Source organism: Myzus persicae, unplaced genomic scaffold, assembly GCF_001856785.1.
Source record: "Myzus persicae strain clone G006 unplaced genomic scaffold, MPER_G0061.0, whole genome shotgun sequence".
NCBI lineage: Eukaryota > Metazoa > Arthropoda > Insecta > Hemiptera > Aphididae > Myzus > Myzus persicae.
This window is the reverse complement of record NW_019104090.1, coordinates 1-17,713: the sequence shown is the minus strand read 5'-3', so window position 1 is coordinate 17,713 and position 17,713 is coordinate 1. Positions and strand designations below refer to the sequence as shown.

Here is a 17,713-nt window from a genome sequence, read left to right as displayed (position 1 = left end):
ATTATTATATTGTATATGTAAGGTGTGCTTGAAAGGAATACCCCATACAAATACAAAACAATAGTTTTAAATTATTGAGTTATTGAAACCAATTTAAAACTTATAAACTACAGTTTTTGGATTAGGACCATCAAGTGCCAGCTAAAAATTGTAAGAAATAACCACGAGATTAGACCTCTTACTATTATACCATCTTATTGGCATATTGCACAGTGAAATTATGAACCCTCAAGAATAATGCCTTTTCTATCAACTCACCTTTATCTTACAATCAAATATTAACTAAAAAATTATAGGTCATAAAACAATTTTTGGAGGTATTTTTTTTATCAAATTAGGCCAAAATTGTTTGGAATATGAGCTGTTCATAACAATTACAATTAAAAATAATTCTATATGTTTTAAATAATTATTTTATTGGTAATTGATAGGAGATAGCAAATAGCAACTACAAAAAATCTAATTGTTTAATAAATAAATAATAATATAAAAAATAAATTAACACAAATTAAAATACATTGCACATAATAATAAATATGATTAAAATATAAAAACAAAGTAATTTTATTAATTAATAGGTAAAAGTATTGATACAAAAAAAAATATAAAGTATTGTGTTGTTACTCTAAGAATGATTTATAACTTTCGAGAACCACCTCTGCTCTTTATCACTCCAAATGTAGCCAATTTCACTTCATTTAAAAAACTGGAGGAATTGTGTACAGTACTACCCCCCAATATAATCCTAACCTGTGGATTAGCTGCGTTCAGATTATATATTGCCATTGATTCTTCATAAGTTACACCCCCAATTACAAAAACAATTATATCTTGCACCCTACCAAATAAAAATATTGCAATTATATAAATGAATAAAAGAAAAAATGAAAATTATACTCATACTTTTTTGTTGGTTGATTTATATCACTTAAAAATGGGTATTGTTCTTCTTTTAATCTTGATTTTATCAAATCTTCAACTAATTCCTTCATCAGCGGAACATGTTGAGTAAATATATTGTCAACACCCTTTAAGTCCTAAAATAAAAATAAAAATATGATTTCTCCCTTAATCATAAGAAAAGCATATTTATTAATAAATATTACTTTGATTTTTTAAAAGTAAAGAAATCTAATTTTAATGGATCATTCATAAATAAGAATTAAACTGTTTGTTTGTTTACATAAATTATAATTATTAATGAAATATTTTTACCTTATAGAATCGTTTTGTTATTTGTTTCGCATTTTTTAATGTATTTTCATTGTCTAAAATTATTTTACTTTGGAATTTCATAACATCATGCACAAGCTGAAATTATTAAAATAATCATAAACAAAAATACTTGAAATGTTATCAATATAAAAATACCTCTATCCAATGTTCGGCAACTTTTTTTGATTTTAATAATTGTATTAAGCTAGTTAATTCTCTATTACTATCCTTGCTGAATGATTTTAGAGCATAAAGCATAACAAGTTTACTCGCCTCCTCATCTGGTATATTTTTTTCTATAAGCTCTCTAATCTTCTACAACAATAAATAAATAAATATTTACTTTAATGCTGTTTTATTAATTGTGAATATATAAATAATTAACTAAAAAAACTGCAATCAGATTGGATAAAATAATAATAACAAAATAATGTAGATAAAACTATAAATGGATTAGATGAATTAATAAAAGTATATAAATTAGACTAAACCACTAATGTTAGGCATGAAATTAATAAACTGTAGAATTTAAGTGGAAATTTTAAAATCAATATAATATAATAAGGTAGAGTGCACTCTCGATTATGACAGGACTTCCACAGATAAACGAATGCTGCGGATACCCATACATACAATGTACATTTGAGGGTCTAGTATTAAAGGAACATAACATAATAATATGTACATACATATGTATTAATATTAAACAAGTGTATTGTATTTTACGTCGTTGACGAGTAATCAACGATCACAAACCATCATCCAATTAAACCGATAATGATTTATAATGTAAATAGATAATATGTATGTATATATATTTTTTTGTAGACATTTAGGTATGTAGATGATTTCATGGAAGACGGTGGATATTCGAGAGTACACTGTAGACAATATTTAAGAGTGATTCACCGAGCTTGCTCACTCCCTTTTTTTCTTCACTAATACATTTATTCAAAATCTGATTCTGAATTTGAAAATAATATAATCTTTAATTATATTAAATTTAAAAATAGGAAATCAGAATTTGAATAAATTCATTATTAAAGTAAAAAATGGGGGTGCGCATGCTTAGTGAATCATCTTGTATAAGAAACAAGTATTTAATTCATATAATTGAGGAGTAGATGGAAAATGTATAGTATGTGTATATATTATAATATATATAATTTGACTGTACGTATGTATGTCACTGAACCCCTCCAAAACGGCTGGATAGATTTGAATGAATTTTTTTGTATTCGTTTGGGTGACGCTCTGAATGGTTTGGATTCACAATTGGACCCGACAGGTCCAACCCGACACCCGTGGAGTTTTTCAAACAGGGAATTTAAGATTTATGAAGGAAATATTTGTTTGTATATGGTTGCTATTGGTTATAGGAGAAATATAAATATATTTAGTAGAAATGGTTATTTTTTTTTGTTTATTGGTTGCCTGCAGTGGTTCATCGGACAGATCAGGTATAAGCAAGCATACAATTGAATTTTAGTACATCGCCTACCCAGGTGGCTGAGTTCCACATATAGCCGCTCATTGGCGAGTCCGCAATCAAAATAAAAATAAAACATATTATTTATGTAAAGTACTCATCAAACGGGGTCCGCAATCCACAACAGGTAGGAATAATATACTGCTCGCATTATCACCATCGAATCTCCGGTAAAGTTGACATTTTTAACGGGCAACAAAGTGCACGGGATCAGCTAGTTATTTATAATTTGTATTATATAATATCCATAATAAGGTATATAAATAATACATTAAAAGTAAATTATAATTAGTGTAATAAGTATTAAATTATCTTATCAGCTCATTACATAATAATTATAACGCCAGGTTGAATGAAAAATTGACTAATTTAATGGACCAATTATGGGCCACTAAAACATGTATACTGTTAGCTCACTATTGATTCATTAAATGTTTAGCAGTTATTCATGCAGCCCATCTTAAGTGTACTTATTTATTATTTAAATATTAATTAAGTTTATCACATTTGTTTGTTTATATTAGACGAAACTAGAAACACAACATAAAGAAACACTAACCTGAGTATGTTGAGAAGATTGAATATCACAAGCAATTTGTTGCTGCAATTCGGATACTTCTAAAAGATTTTTTTTTGTAACATAATTAGATAGTTGTTCCATAATTATCACATGTTTAGCAACTGTACCAGTCATTTTCTAGAAGAAACATGTTATAATTTAAAGGTTATTTGGAAAATATTTTTTTAAATCTACTTATTAGTTTTGAATACTTTGAATTGCGGATAATTCTCAACAAAAGCTTTCATATCTGATATGGTATCAAGTTTTTGATGATTTTTTGCTTTTGACTTAAAATCATCAATTAAAGATTTCATTATCTCGCCAATCTCACCAAAATTTTTATACATATTCTAAAAATATTTGTAAGCTTATTAATAAAATAATTTGAGGTATTTTCTTTATTTAAGTGTTAACATTTACTTGTTTGTATAAATCATCTTGTTCAGCACACAATAATACTTTTTGAAGATCTGGTTTTATATCTTCAATATGACTTAAATCCACTTGATTATTATTTATAGTAAGCAACTCATGAACCATAGCTTGGTAAGACCACTGACAACAGTTCCATGATTATTTATCAGGTAGCATATAGTTTAACAATAATTATTAGTTTTCGGTACACTCCTGTTATCGCGACTACCAACCATGTATCAATCTTGTAAGCAATAACAGTTTAACTTGTTATAATCTACATATTTAAATATTTTATAAAACATACAATTCATTGTGGTTCAGTATTAGCACCAATTGTATTGAATATAACAATACTAAAGAGTATAGAATAATCATTTTACTATGTATCCTATAGTATAATTGAGTAATAATTATGATAATAAGAATAATGCTTTATGCAATTGCAATAACAGGAAAATACATAGTTTTTTAGTTTATGATTAATTCAATTTACCGGCATCAATAGTGGAGTAACTGGGTCCTCTCTTCGATCCAGAATTAGTAATTGTGGTTGTATGTCACCTTGCTTTAAATTGAAAAGATTTTCTTCTTTTGAAAATATTACCTTAAAGTAAAATATTTTGAGTATTATTATGATACACTAAGCAAGCAATACATTTATTTAAATGTATTTTAAATAAAAAAAGGATTTTTTTGTCTTTTTAAGTAGTAATCTTTGTATAGAAATTTAAAAAAAAACTAATTAGGAGGAACACAGAGATTTTTATGTTTTTATAAAGTATAAAAGAAAATAATACTATACAATTACATAACAATTCACAATAATAGTCCATTTTTTTTTTGAAATGAAAATCTGCAAACACAGCAAAAGGATACAACTTACAAACTTAGTCCAACCAACAATTTCTGTTTGCAGACTCAAAACGATAGTTGTAACTTTAAAAGAGGGTAGCAGGAAAACAATTTTTCTAAATAAAAATTTACTTTGACTTTTTCAGCAAGTTGTTTACTCATTTTTGAAGAAGCTTGGAATCGTATCAATGGATTTTTTTTCAATGATAATAAAACAGAAATAATTCCTTGAGTAGATCGAGTAAGCTGAAGTGGATCCCAGGACAGACCTAATTACAAATAATAACAAAATTAAGAACAGGTATGATTTAATTAATGATCATACGATTATTGGTTACATTGTCCACAAGATGGAATATTGAGCGAAAAGAGATGAGGAGCTATTGCTAAGTAATCAGCATAATATTCTTGCACCTCCCGTACAACTTCTTGGATATCGCTTTCAGCAATTGTCTTGATGTCAGTTTTTGAAATTATATTGCTGAAATCTAAAAAAAATTACACTTACTCAGCAAATTAAGAGAGTACGACACAGCAAAATTTGGTTCATTAGTTTTCAAAATGTGCTGCAAGTTTTGATATAAGTTGACCTATTATCAAACTTTTAGGTGAGAAAATTATCTATGTTCTCTTATCGGTTGTTTTCGATATTTTAATTTTTAAGTAAGTTATGAGTATATTAAGTATTAATATTTTAAAATTCTCATAATTAACTTAAAAATTAAAATATGGTACACAACCCACAAGAGAACACAGATAATTTTCTTACCTAAAAGTTTTATAATGGGTCAATTCAATCTAATATCAAAACTTATTAACTATTGAAACAAGTGACCAAACATTAGCTATGTTGTATGTGTGTTAGACACATGCGGATGCAACGTCCTCTTAATACACAATTAGTGGTTTTAATTATTTTAAATTATTAAAAAAAAAAAACAAAAACCAAATACCATATCTTAAGTACAGAATAGTATTTATAGTATTATTCATATACTTGAAAAATTGTACGCTGTTGAACACATTTGTTTTGGTGTATTATAAATTATTATAACATCAATTTTATTTACTTACATATATAGTAATAACCGTATCTAGGATTACGTAACTCTTTACATAGCAAAGATATATTTTCTCTAGTTGGCCTTAAGAATGTAATACATTTCATATGATACATGCTGTCTGAACTATTAGTTGATGTTAATTGTTCAAATAAATATACTTCTCTTTGGAGTATTTCTGACTGACTAAAAACTGCGCTAACGATACTTGTCTATAAAAAAGTTTATTTTAATAATTACAATTAAATTTTAATATAAAGTCCAAAATAAATGGAAAATATGGTAACAAATATAAAATAGAATTATAAATATTAATATATTAACTAATTATTAGTTAATTCTTATATATTTGTATTTCAAAACTATTTAACTTATCGTTTGTCATAGTTATTAATATTAATATTAATTTCCTTTTTTTATAATTACTAGTCTTAAAAAAAAAGTATTTTATGTATGTTTTTTTTACAATATGCTTACAGTGGTTTTGTCCATAAGTAGTACTTTCATTCCAGGACCACAATCTTCTGTCATCTTAATTATATATAATTTTACAGCTTGAATTAGGTCCATAGCGATCAGCAGTTATTTGGTAACCTAATCAAATTAAATATTTAATAAAAAATGTAGGGTATTTATTAAGTTTTGGATGAAATGAAGGTAATATACAAGAGCAAACTATGCAAGTTGTACAAAGTACAACTGGAATGAAAATTGAATTGTGATTTGAATTTTTATGAACATATTATAAACAAGAAGGAAGAATACAAGATAATAATGTAAATAAAACATTGATTAGGTACTGACTACTGAGCAAAAACACTATGTTGATAAAAATAATATAATTGTTATCTATCTCTGTCTACGATAAAAAATAAAAATATAAGGTACAATAATTATCACACCGATAACCACAGTCAGCGATTGGGAATAGAATGATTGCATGATAGAAAAGAGATTTCATTATTTTTGCCAGTTGTAAGTTGTAACCATAGGGCATAGACCTATAAAGAACGTTGTAAAATTTTGTTTTTTTGCACAATAAACGATGGGGGCCGGTGGAGAAGCAATGCCAACACCAGTGCCTCCCCCGGTTCTCGATAACAAAGAAAAAAGAAAAAAGACCTATAAAGAATCTTTATAGAGCTATGTGGTTGTAACTAGGGAGCCTATATCATACATTTTCTATTATTATCTAGGCTCTATAGTTGTAACCCAAAAATTTATAGGGGGTCAAAAGTAATTCTTTTATTTTTATACTCTAGTTCGAATACTTTTCAATATAACTGGGAACAACAACGAAAGGTGAGCAAGTGGGTACCGCTCTGCTGAGCATTACGCGTCTTCTGTCTTGTGGCCTGTGGCCTGTGGGCCACTGCCATAGATCTATATCTATTAACCTAGGTTAAACATGAGTACTTAATAAGTAATAACTAATGGATGGCGTAAATTTGATAGATATAATATCATTGTATACGAAAACTAATTCTCCTTAAGTTTCTACATTTACCAAAAAAAAGCTTAGTGGAAAGTCAAATTAATTTTTTACGAGCGTTTAAAGTTGGACATAATTAACTCATTCTCATGCAACGATTTTGTTGTTTTTATTGAACAACTGTAGACACTTGAAATTGTCATCAATTTTTCATTTTATAATTTTGCTATACATGATAAAATGTTCAAAATATTTTACCTTGTTTTGAGTTATTTATAGACATTTGAAATTTGAAATTGCTTAGTTTTATTTTTCTATAAATGTCAATAAATTTATTTTTGTTAGGTCGAAATGTTTGAAAATTTAAATTTAATACAAGGTTTCTCACAAGTTATTATAATAGTAGTTGAATAAGATTCAAGATCGAAAGAGCGATGGTGCAAAAAAAAATTTTGAGTAAAAATCAATATTTTGTCACACTATATGGTAAATAGACGATCGGCAATAATGTAAGCGTTGTCGAGAAATAAAATATTTAAAGATATTGCGATCTTATAACTTATAAGTTATAATATACTAGCTGCCCGATCTTCCTCCGGAAGAAATTATTTTTTTATAATTTAATTTAAAAACATAAGACTATTTTTTGGCTATACAAATAATACAATGATTATATATAAAAAAAAAAGAAACAGACATCGTTATCGGTGAATATATGAAAATAATTGGTAATTAGTTGATTATTATTATTATTATTATGAGGGTTCAAACCCGGTTTCCTTCGTCTCCAAAATCAAGTTAGATTCTTATATATATAGATTAGTAATATGCGAGTTTATAATGTTCATATCGCCTTTTTCACTTAATTTTATTTTTTTAACGATTGTGTTAATATTTTATTACTAACTGTAATAATTAATAACACTAATCCAAGGCTGTAGCCAGGGGGGGGGGGGGTCAGGGTTCAAATCCTCCCGAAATTTTTTTTGAAATAAGATTTAATTATTTTTTTATTAAAGATGAATTTAATTTAAATAATATTTTTATATTTTATTATATAATATAACATATTAATACTCTAACCTCCACCCCCCTTAAGTATTTTTCTAGCTGCGGCCTTGATTCTCATATTTTATTATATAATATAACATATTTATACTCAAAACCCACCCCTAAATATTTTTCTGGCTACGGTCTTGACTATATCACAACTGTGTATTTGTGTATAATTTGTCACCCATTGGCCATTATCAAGGACTAACATATCTTAATCCATGGCCATTATACTGCTATTATTCAAGTGCCTTTTAACTTAAAAGTTGTAAAACCGCAATAAAAAAAATATGCAAAAAGGTGTGCCACTGACTAAGGGGCGCATAAACTACATTTGAGGTTATAGTAAATTTAGTAAATTCGTATTTCAGTAATTTATAGTAAATTAATTAACTCATAAGTAACTGTATAACACGGGAAAAAATATAAATTGTTAAGTAAGAAGTTACATCTAAAAAAAAGTAACTCGTTAATAAACTTAGTTAAAAGTAATTTAACTTAAATTTATTAGCTCGTTAATGACCAGCCTTGCACTTGTAGCTATACCACGGATCAAGATTTGGTTTGTACGATGAACTAAGATATAGTTTGATTTAGTTCATGGTCTTTGAGCAGTTTGAGCAACCACATTCTCTCGGCGAACGAAGTTGCGATTAGCTAAAGATCTAAAATGTAATTACTAATTATATAGGTATGGATTGAACACTGTAATATGCATCTATTTTGCCTATACTATACGCCGGGAAACACTTTCTATTTGAGTGAAGTAACTGATAAAACACTTATATAATCATTCATTATCACCTCATTTCTATAAGATTTTAGTATTTAACAACGATTTTTAGCGTAGTATACCCATGGCTAAGATACCATAGGTGATATGTATTAAATATTTTCTTATATTTTTGATTCTAATTTGGCTAGTAATTAAGGTATTATAGCTAACCAAAACCAATATAGTCATATTGACATTAAATTATTTCAGTATAAGTAGGGTCCTGTAGAGCTCTATAATCTTTACCAGAGTGTATAGCTCTATGACCTACGTTCATTTAATATTCACAGAATACGTCATGAAATAGTTCTATACCGCAGGCTGTTGAAAACTCATATTATTGTAATAATATATTGCTGTGTCGGCGCATCAGGTTGGCAATAATGATTTGGTTGAACAGTGTTGAAAGTTATCTGTATCGTACCATAATTGTGTGATGTGTATACTCTTGATCGCGATTCGTTGTCCGTTGGCCACGCTGCCACGGCGCCACCGGACATGGTGTGAACGGTGAAAAACGAGTAACGACGACGAGGACGACGACGACCGCGGCGTATTCTACTTCTACGTCGCCACTCGCTACTTATTCTTTCACATCGCGTAATATCATTTTAGGTCGTTCGCCATTTTGCCGTTTGTACTGGTTACTTTGTTGGTCGGCGTGTGAGTGCCTCATGCGTGTAATGGATTTATTGTAAATAAATTGTCCCAAACGTACTACAATTGATAACAAAAATCGAATTTCTTGCAAACACCCGTGTTCCGTTGTTTAAACGATGTTGGTACGCGTCTTACGTGACTTTTGTCGACGAACGACCGCCGTTCCGGGCGGAGAAAATGCCGTCAACCGTTTGATACACGTAGCTGTGCCATTAGAAAAGAACAGGGACCGTCGTAGTTTCTTGGCCTCGGTACCTCGTAAAGACGAAGGTACCGAAGGCGAGAAATTCGTTTTCATCGATTCCGCAATCACCAAGTGAGTTTTTTTCGATCGATTCATCTGTTCGCCGTTGATAGGTACGCATATTTGTTCGTACTATGCGTGGACGCCATTTTTGTTGGTCTTTATTACGTTGTGTGCGAACGACAATGATCAACATTTTGTTATTGTCTACCGGACTTGTAATAACTTTGAAGTCTTATTTTTTTGAGGAAAGAAGAAATGTTCCCTGACATAAATACGCCAAATATGCTTTTTGGTGGAGTTAAATTCTCAGATGTACCTATTTGTCACATTAAATCATCTAGAAACAATACAATACTTCATGTCACTAAGGTTAATGGTAAGTCTTAAAGTTTTTGAAATATTTTCTTTTATTAATTTGCTACTAGTTTTAAACACTAAACTTAATATAGTCAATATGTTATTAATTAAGCCAACTCTATTCTATAATACATTTCATAATATACTTGAATAAAACAAGATATCATTTAATGACTTATTAAAGAATAAATTTCTATTTATACTAAATACCTAAATCGGTTTTTGTTGTTCATTATATTGTATTTTACATTTTTTTTTTAAAAATAATATCTCTTTCATTTAAATTTAAATGTTCTTTGGTACCTATCTATTATTCTAAAATTAGGTTATTAAGATAATACCTATGTAATAATTCAATTTTGTATCAAATGTGAAATTCATTTTTCTATCCTTCTATTTTAACATTGATGACTCTATGAGTCATTGATTCTCCTGGAGTTCAAATTATATTGGATATAACAATTTTATAAAATGATGCAAGGAAGTAGTGCTCATTTTTAGGTATTGATTGTACTTTGTCATTGAATAGGTCATAGTAATGGATGTGTTTAAAGAAATCTAATGATAAACGATTCTGAGCAGATACTGTCTATATTTCTTGGGACATTTTTTTTTCTATGAGTTAAACCTACTGAACCATTTTTTGCCAAAAACACTAATAATGACATAACCTGATATTCTAAACAACCGGAAATCTGATTATTGTGTAGGGTGTCTACAGATTTCATAGATATTTTATTTTCTCAACAACTTATGAGCATTTTAAAATGATTAATTAAAATATTATTAAAAGCCTCAGAGATACCCTAGATAATAATCTTACCTTCAAATTATATAATATAGTAATACTAATATAATAATATAGTAGGTCAATCACCCTAGATTTTTAAAAATAACCGAAATGGTTTATTGTGAATGTAAAATTTTTTATGTCTTGCATAAGTACTAAAAACATCCAATACTAAAATTCAAATTTAGGTAATATGTATCTGGAATATTTGAAAGGGTATCAATACCTACCAATTTTAAATTTCTATCCTATTTCATTATTTTAAAAGTGTTGACTTCATATTAACCTTACATAATTAAATAGTAAATTGTTAATTAGTATTATTTTTGACATCATGCTGCACTTAATCTCAAACTTATACAACTACCTAGTTCTAGAATTAAACAAGAATCAATTATTGTGTTTGAATAAATTTATTTACTACACATTCTAAGGAGTGAATATAATTATCTCGTACATTCAACTGCGGGACTTTACAGGTTGCTCTCTTATTAGTTAGATCACTAGTTGGTATCATTGGTTTAGTAAACTACTGGTTTTGGTTTCTGCACGCTCATATTATGCTCTAGGTGGATAGTGTAAATAACAATTTTCACTGTGATCAATTAATTGTGTATTAATAAATGATTTCTTAAAAACAATATTGATTTACACATATAAATTTAAGTTAAAAAGAAAATACCTATAATAGTATTTATAATATTAATACAATACAAAATATGTTAATTAAATTTGGTAATTGTTATTACATTTATTTTATACATAAATTAGATAATATCAATATTTTCTTATCGTTAATTGTATGTCAAATAAAAATTTATATTCAAACATTGGTATTTTAGGTGAAAGAATAATGATAAGGTCATGTGGTATGGAAGGATTCAAAAATACTAGAAAAGGAACTAATATTGCAGCCCAAGCTACTGCTATTGGTTTGGCTACAGTAAGCATTTATTATTTTCTAAAAATATTAACAAATTTTTTTTTATTTGTGTTACATAACACTAAAGTTAAGTATATCACTAAGTAAACTAACTGTTTAATTAAAAAAAACTTTATTTTTTCATATTCTAAATAATACATTTGAATGGACTTAGAGTGTGAAGGAGTAATAGTACTTTTAAGCCTAGTCGATTTAATTAAAATCAAATTTTACCAAATCAGAATGCAACTCAAATCCTAGTCTAAAATGTATCAGAGTATTTGGGTGGGAGAGGCATACCATTCGTTTTTGTCACAGCTTTTAAATGGAAATGCTTTCATGTGTTTTAACAACACTGAACATATATTATTTCATAAGTTGTCGTAGCAGTTTACATTAAAAACCTATGTAACATGTGAATTTATAAATGCATTTATTATGACACCAGCCTAAAACAAACCTGTTTCTAGAATGAGTAGATATACACAAGCCTATATTTGCAACCTCTTGGGGGAAAAAAATGTGCCAATTATATTTTTTTTGTTATAAACACAGGAAGAAAAAATAGGTGTTTACCTACAAGTGATAATTATTTCTGCCAGGAAATATCAAAACACGAAACTTTTTTACTTAATGTCTAAACTTCTAAAGTTACAACTATGTTGATTTCTTTTTCTGCTGGTAACGAGAAACCCATCGCAAAGTTATATTTCATACTTTTGGCAAAATAAGTTAAATTTTTTAGCATACATTTACAAAAGCTTATAACTACCAACCACTTATCAAAATAAAATAGTTAACAACTCCCATTTTTACTAATTTACAATTTTTTTATTTATTTATACCAAATATTTCAAATTTATCATTTAACAATTTTATGAAATACTATTAATGATTAAGTATACAAGGTATTTTCTCTAATGAATAATAAATGGTATTTTTCATGAAAAAATGTAAAATATCTATGTAGTTATTACTATTTATAGATTCATTTTTTTTATTACATTTTATTGGCCATTGTTCATTTTTTAAAATACCAATTGAATTAATTATCCAAGTTCAACCAGTCTTTTAGATTGTTGTCTTCTATATATATTTTAAGTTAACTCGTTTTTTGAAGAAAGTTAAGTTTAATTTCGAATTATATTTTTTATTTAGTTGTATAAAACTTATTTTATAATTTAATTATGATACTATTAATTTTAAGTTAAATATTTCATTTAAATTAAAACAATCTGTTTTTTTTTCAGAGAGCATTAGATTTTGGAATCCATACAGTCCGTGTTACAATTCGAGGATTAGGACCTGGGAGAATGGTAAAAATAATTATAATACCTCTTATATGCTTTTTCATTATTTAATATTCAATTATACTTCATTGTATACATTAACCATCAAAATTCTAGACACAATACATTTTTTTTAATGTCCTTCCATTTTCTTTTAATATTTTTGCATACAATGTACTGTTTTGTAGTGTTTTTTGATTTAAATTTTTATATCCTATTATATAATTTATTCATTGATAGGTACTTAATTTTGATATTTATGTCAAGCCCACAGCAAAATTTAAATAGGAAACTGTCTCAGAAGTATCTAAATCTAATTTTTTCTTTGAAACTAAGGTTATTATGCAAATAATTCAAATCTAATTTTGTTGTTAAGTGTAATTAGGTCTCTTTTTAAATGAAAGTAAGATAGTTATTCAATAGTAAGCAGGTTACTTATTATTCTTATCTTATAGTTATAAGGGACAATAGATGTGAGTATGCAACCAATCATTATAATAGTGATGTTAAGTCCATATATCTAGTATATCTTGTGGTATTTCACCATTTGTTAGAAAAACTTCAAATGTACGGTATTTGGTAATTTTTATTTAGTAGATATTTTTTTAATTTGTTTAAAATTGATTCTGTTCTAGTCCTCAATAAAAGGCCTTACTATGGGTGGTCTTAAAATAATATCTGTTACTGATGATACTCCAATATCATGGAATCCTTTAAGATCAAGAAAACAACGAAAATTATAATTTTGGCATGTTGCAAGTAAGTCTGCAATTAGTTCTACAAATTTTGTGATTATAAAAATAATGTAAAAAATTTATAAGAATAAATGTTATCAATTTTATAATTATTTTATATAATAATTTTTGATTGACTTTTAAAAATATTTTTTTTTAGTTATGAGTAAAATACTCTTTAGCTTAGTATTATGCAATTAAAATAATTTTTCACAAAAAGTTATATTTTAGAACTAAAATAATTTTTATAAAATTTGATAATCATCATGCTTCATTCAACTTTACTATTTAATAGTTACTAGAAAATTATTTGTGTGCCTCCTTACAATATTAAGTAACAGTTTAATGTTTCTTATTATATTTTTTTTTGTACATGACAGTACAAACTATTAATGTTAAATATATTAATGATAATAAATTTGTGTTAATGTAATGTTCTTATTGAACATTTTCTTATATTGATATAATATTAAAACTATTTATTATTTTAAAGTTTTTTTGTTTGTTTCTATCAAGTCGACTCTCATTTATCGTATACTAAAAAAAGTTGTATTAATAATCTTCAGTCTTCACCATCATTTCGCTTTCAATTACTTTGCTTGTTATGTGTTATTGTTTTATAAGAGGGGAGAAAACCGTGTAGTGCTGCGCAAAAATATAAGTTGTGTTAACCATTATACCACTATACCGAATTTCATGGCATAGAAAACTAATTTTCAGCAGTAGAAAATCCATGCTGTTAAATTTGCATCTGTTATGTTCAGTTTGCTTGTTAAATATTTTCAATGTTTACAATATGTACTACATCTGGTGTATAATGCCAGTATAGTTTACATTATTTTTAATTTCGAAAATATTAGAATTATTTCGTTATAAGGTCAATTTTCATTTCCAAGCATTCAGTGTTGTCGACGTCATTCTTGGTTGCTTTGACTGTGCGGTGGAGCGGGGTTTGCGGTTATGGTGGGCGGTTGCGCGGGGGTACCACTACCACTGCATGTAATCTCACTGCACACAAAATGGCCGCTTATTGTTTGTCTCGTACCGTTTTCCGCACACTCGTACACGTTCGTACCTAAACATATATCGGTGTCTCTTTTAATTTCGTTAATTGAAAACAAATTTAAACGTCTGCTTGATTACCGAATGTTGTCGATTTTCGTGTTAAATAATCCCGATTATCGTATCCATACGCGAAACGCACACGATATTGGCCGTGCCACTTCACCTCCTCACCTTGACTGCCCAACACTGGCCGTATTTAGGTGAAGCATCTTTTTTTCTCGACATTTTTCCTTTTTCAAACAATCGGTTTTTACGATTTATTTCATCTCGCGACCCTTATATGGTTTTTCCTCTTCGTTTTTACGCTTTGAACTGCGGCACTAAAATTTACAAGATTATTTTAGCTACCCAAAATGCACCAGGTAAGAAGCAGTTCTCTTCTGTTTTTTCTATCCATTTTTATCTTTTAAATAATATGCTTAATGTCTCGAATACTGCCCTTTGGCTTAATATTATTAGTTATTCGCCCATCGAGTTCATCATTGTTCAAATCATTTATCTCCATTGTCATTTAATAAGTTTAATAGGTGCTTATAGTGTTGATCTGCAACCAACTACCCCTTGATTGACTACGCTTTATGTAAAATATTTTTAATTTTTGAATTAACCATTTTTTAGTTTCAATATAGTTTTGGGAGAGTGACTGACGTTATGCGTCTCAACATTTTACTCATTTAAACATGTTTTCACTAAAACATCTGTACTCATTATTGATCATTGATCAGAGCACCCTTCAATACTTAATGTACCATAAAAGTAGTTATAATTGTTGGACAGCTGAATTCTATTGAATTCTGAATAGTCCACGAGTTAACCAAGTCTAAGACGTATGAAACATAGAAATTTAAATCGGACCCATTTTCAAAATTTTAAGTTAAAGTTAGGATGAGCACATAGAAAAATGGTCAATGATTTAATATATTAAAAATAATTCTATATTTTACAGTGGGTGTATTCTATTCTGCTTGTTGTCTTAAATATGTACAGGGTGCTCATGTGGTTTTTAGTTTTTGATCATTATACCTACTGACATAAAAATAAGTATTAGTTATAATAATTCTTACATTTTACTTTGCCCAAATGTTTATTGTGAATGTTATGACAAATAAAAGATTTGAGTAATTGTGTCCTACAATTTTCCACATCATATCTATAACACTAATTTATTTTGTTTGGTATTTTCTAATAAATGTATTTTCATACTTCCTAAATATATATATATATATATATTAGAATTTAAGTACATTTATCAGTATCAGTATTATTCTATGTATATGCAGGCTGTTAATTCAACATAATGATTATACAAATAATACATATATTTTAATCACACAGTTTTAAGTATATAATGCTTATTAAATAAAAACATATAAGAGAACATTTTTTTTTTTTTAAATTGGTCTTCGTAAAATAGAACAAGCGGATTTCTCTTGCAGAAATGAAATACAACCAATTATTTATCAAATAATTTATTGTTATAATTATATATTTTATGGCTAAAGTATTTTAACTGCTGTTAAGGTAGGTAACTGTTTAGAATTTATAATTGTAGTCTTTGGATACAACTTTTTACTTTATAGTATCTACGATAACTATTTGTTATTTGCATTATAATCAAGAAGTCTACAACTGATGATAAATTTATTATTTCTAATAATTAATTGCAGTAGTTATATTTGACTTCATTTTGTTTCAATAAGTGAAAATAGTTGAGCTACTGTCAGTAGCGAACACATTATTTATATCTTATTCTCAATTTTCATGAAGGTGAGTGTTCTATTTTTCCAAATTTTTTCCCAATGCTTTATTATGTTTTTAATTTAATTTATAACTATTTATTCATCTATAAGATTTTATAGGATACAATATGTTGCATACATAAATGTTATAAGATATTTTTATTTTAAATTAAAGTTTCTGAACAAAACAATTTTTCATAAAGGTATTCTTTATTTTTAATTAACTAATCTGGTATCTCCCACATAATATAGTATAAAAAAAACACTGGAATGAAGTACCTATTCGTTATGACTTATTCCATTATTTTTCAATAATATTAAAAAATTATAGTTATACATTTTTTTCCTCAAAAACTTTAAGCATTTATATATGTGAAATAATTAATTACTAATAAGTATTATTTAGTATCTATATTGGTAAAATTAAAAGTACTTATTGATATTCTTATAATATTAAATAATAATAATGTAATTGTGACTAAGTAAACAAATGTGTATAAAATAAAAACAGTCACAAGCTCATCTAGGTTAGGTTTAGTTCAATACTCGAATGGGGATGAGTTGAAAATATGCATATGTAATTTTGATGTTAAAAAAAAATAGAAATAATCGTCTTCAAAGATAAACTATACATTTCAATTTGTTATTATTTAAAACATGAACAATGATGAACAGTTGGTTTGATGACTTGGTAGCCAACATGTTGCCATCTGTCTCTAGTATGCGATTTAAATTGCAGAATGTATCAGAAGAAGAATCGTCAGACTCTGATCAAAATAATGAAAATAATTCAGGTTCATCATCATCGTCAAGTTCTGATAGGTAAGTGAACCTAATTTACATAATATTAAACTAAACATGTGTATTTAACCTACTCATGGATACTGATTACATATGTTTTAAAGTTAATTTGAATTAGAAAATTAAGGTACTGAATAATATTTGGCAATCAAACTATGATTAGTAAGTGTTACCCTGCAGTCATTTTTTTTTTGATAAATTGATTTCAGTAGAACCTTGATAAGTCAAAATTAAATGAAAATGCAATATATTC

The 17,713-nt window shown here is 27.3% G+C and overlaps 2 protein-coding genes across 3 annotated transcripts; one reads left to right on the top strand and one right to left on the bottom strand.

The window, feature by feature from the left end:
- Window positions 1–546: 546 nt before the first annotated feature.
- LOC111038634 (vacuolar protein sorting-associated protein 45) lies at window positions 547–6,402 on the bottom strand. Of its 2 annotated transcripts, XM_022321817.1 has the most exons (13): window positions 6,263–6,402; window positions 6,074–6,190; window positions 5,610–5,808; window positions 4,874–5,023; window positions 4,668–4,804; window positions 4,177–4,287; window positions 3,687–3,821; window positions 3,476–3,616; window positions 3,264–3,401; window positions 1,372–1,530; window positions 1,216–1,311; window positions 904–1,037; window positions 547–838 (listed from the first exon to the last, which is right to left on the bottom strand). In XM_022321817.1, the coding sequence occupies exons 2-13, from the start codon at window positions 6,164–6,166 to the stop codon at window positions 637–639; spliced, it is 1,695 nt and encodes a 564-aa protein (XP_022177509.1). In that variant the 5' UTR covers window positions 6,167–6,190; window positions 6,263–6,402; the 3' UTR covers window positions 547–636. The 2 variants fall into 2 exon arrangements, with proteins under 2 accessions (XP_022177509.1, XP_022177508.1); XM_022321816.1 differs by having other exon boundaries at window positions 6,074–6,402.
- A 2,982-nt stretch (window positions 6,403–9,384) lies between these two features.
- LOC111038629 (28S ribosomal protein S11, mitochondrial) lies at window positions 9,385–13,973 on the top strand. Its single transcript, XM_022321810.1, has 5 exons — window positions 9,385–9,832; window positions 10,009–10,139; window positions 11,753–11,853; window positions 13,083–13,148; window positions 13,757–13,973. Exons 1-5 carry the CDS (start codon window positions 9,633–9,635, stop codon window positions 13,862–13,864), a joined length of 606 nt encoding a protein of 201 aa, XP_022177502.1. The 5' UTR covers window positions 9,385–9,632; the 3' UTR covers window positions 13,865–13,973.
- Window positions 13,974–17,713: the final 3,740 nt, after the last annotated feature.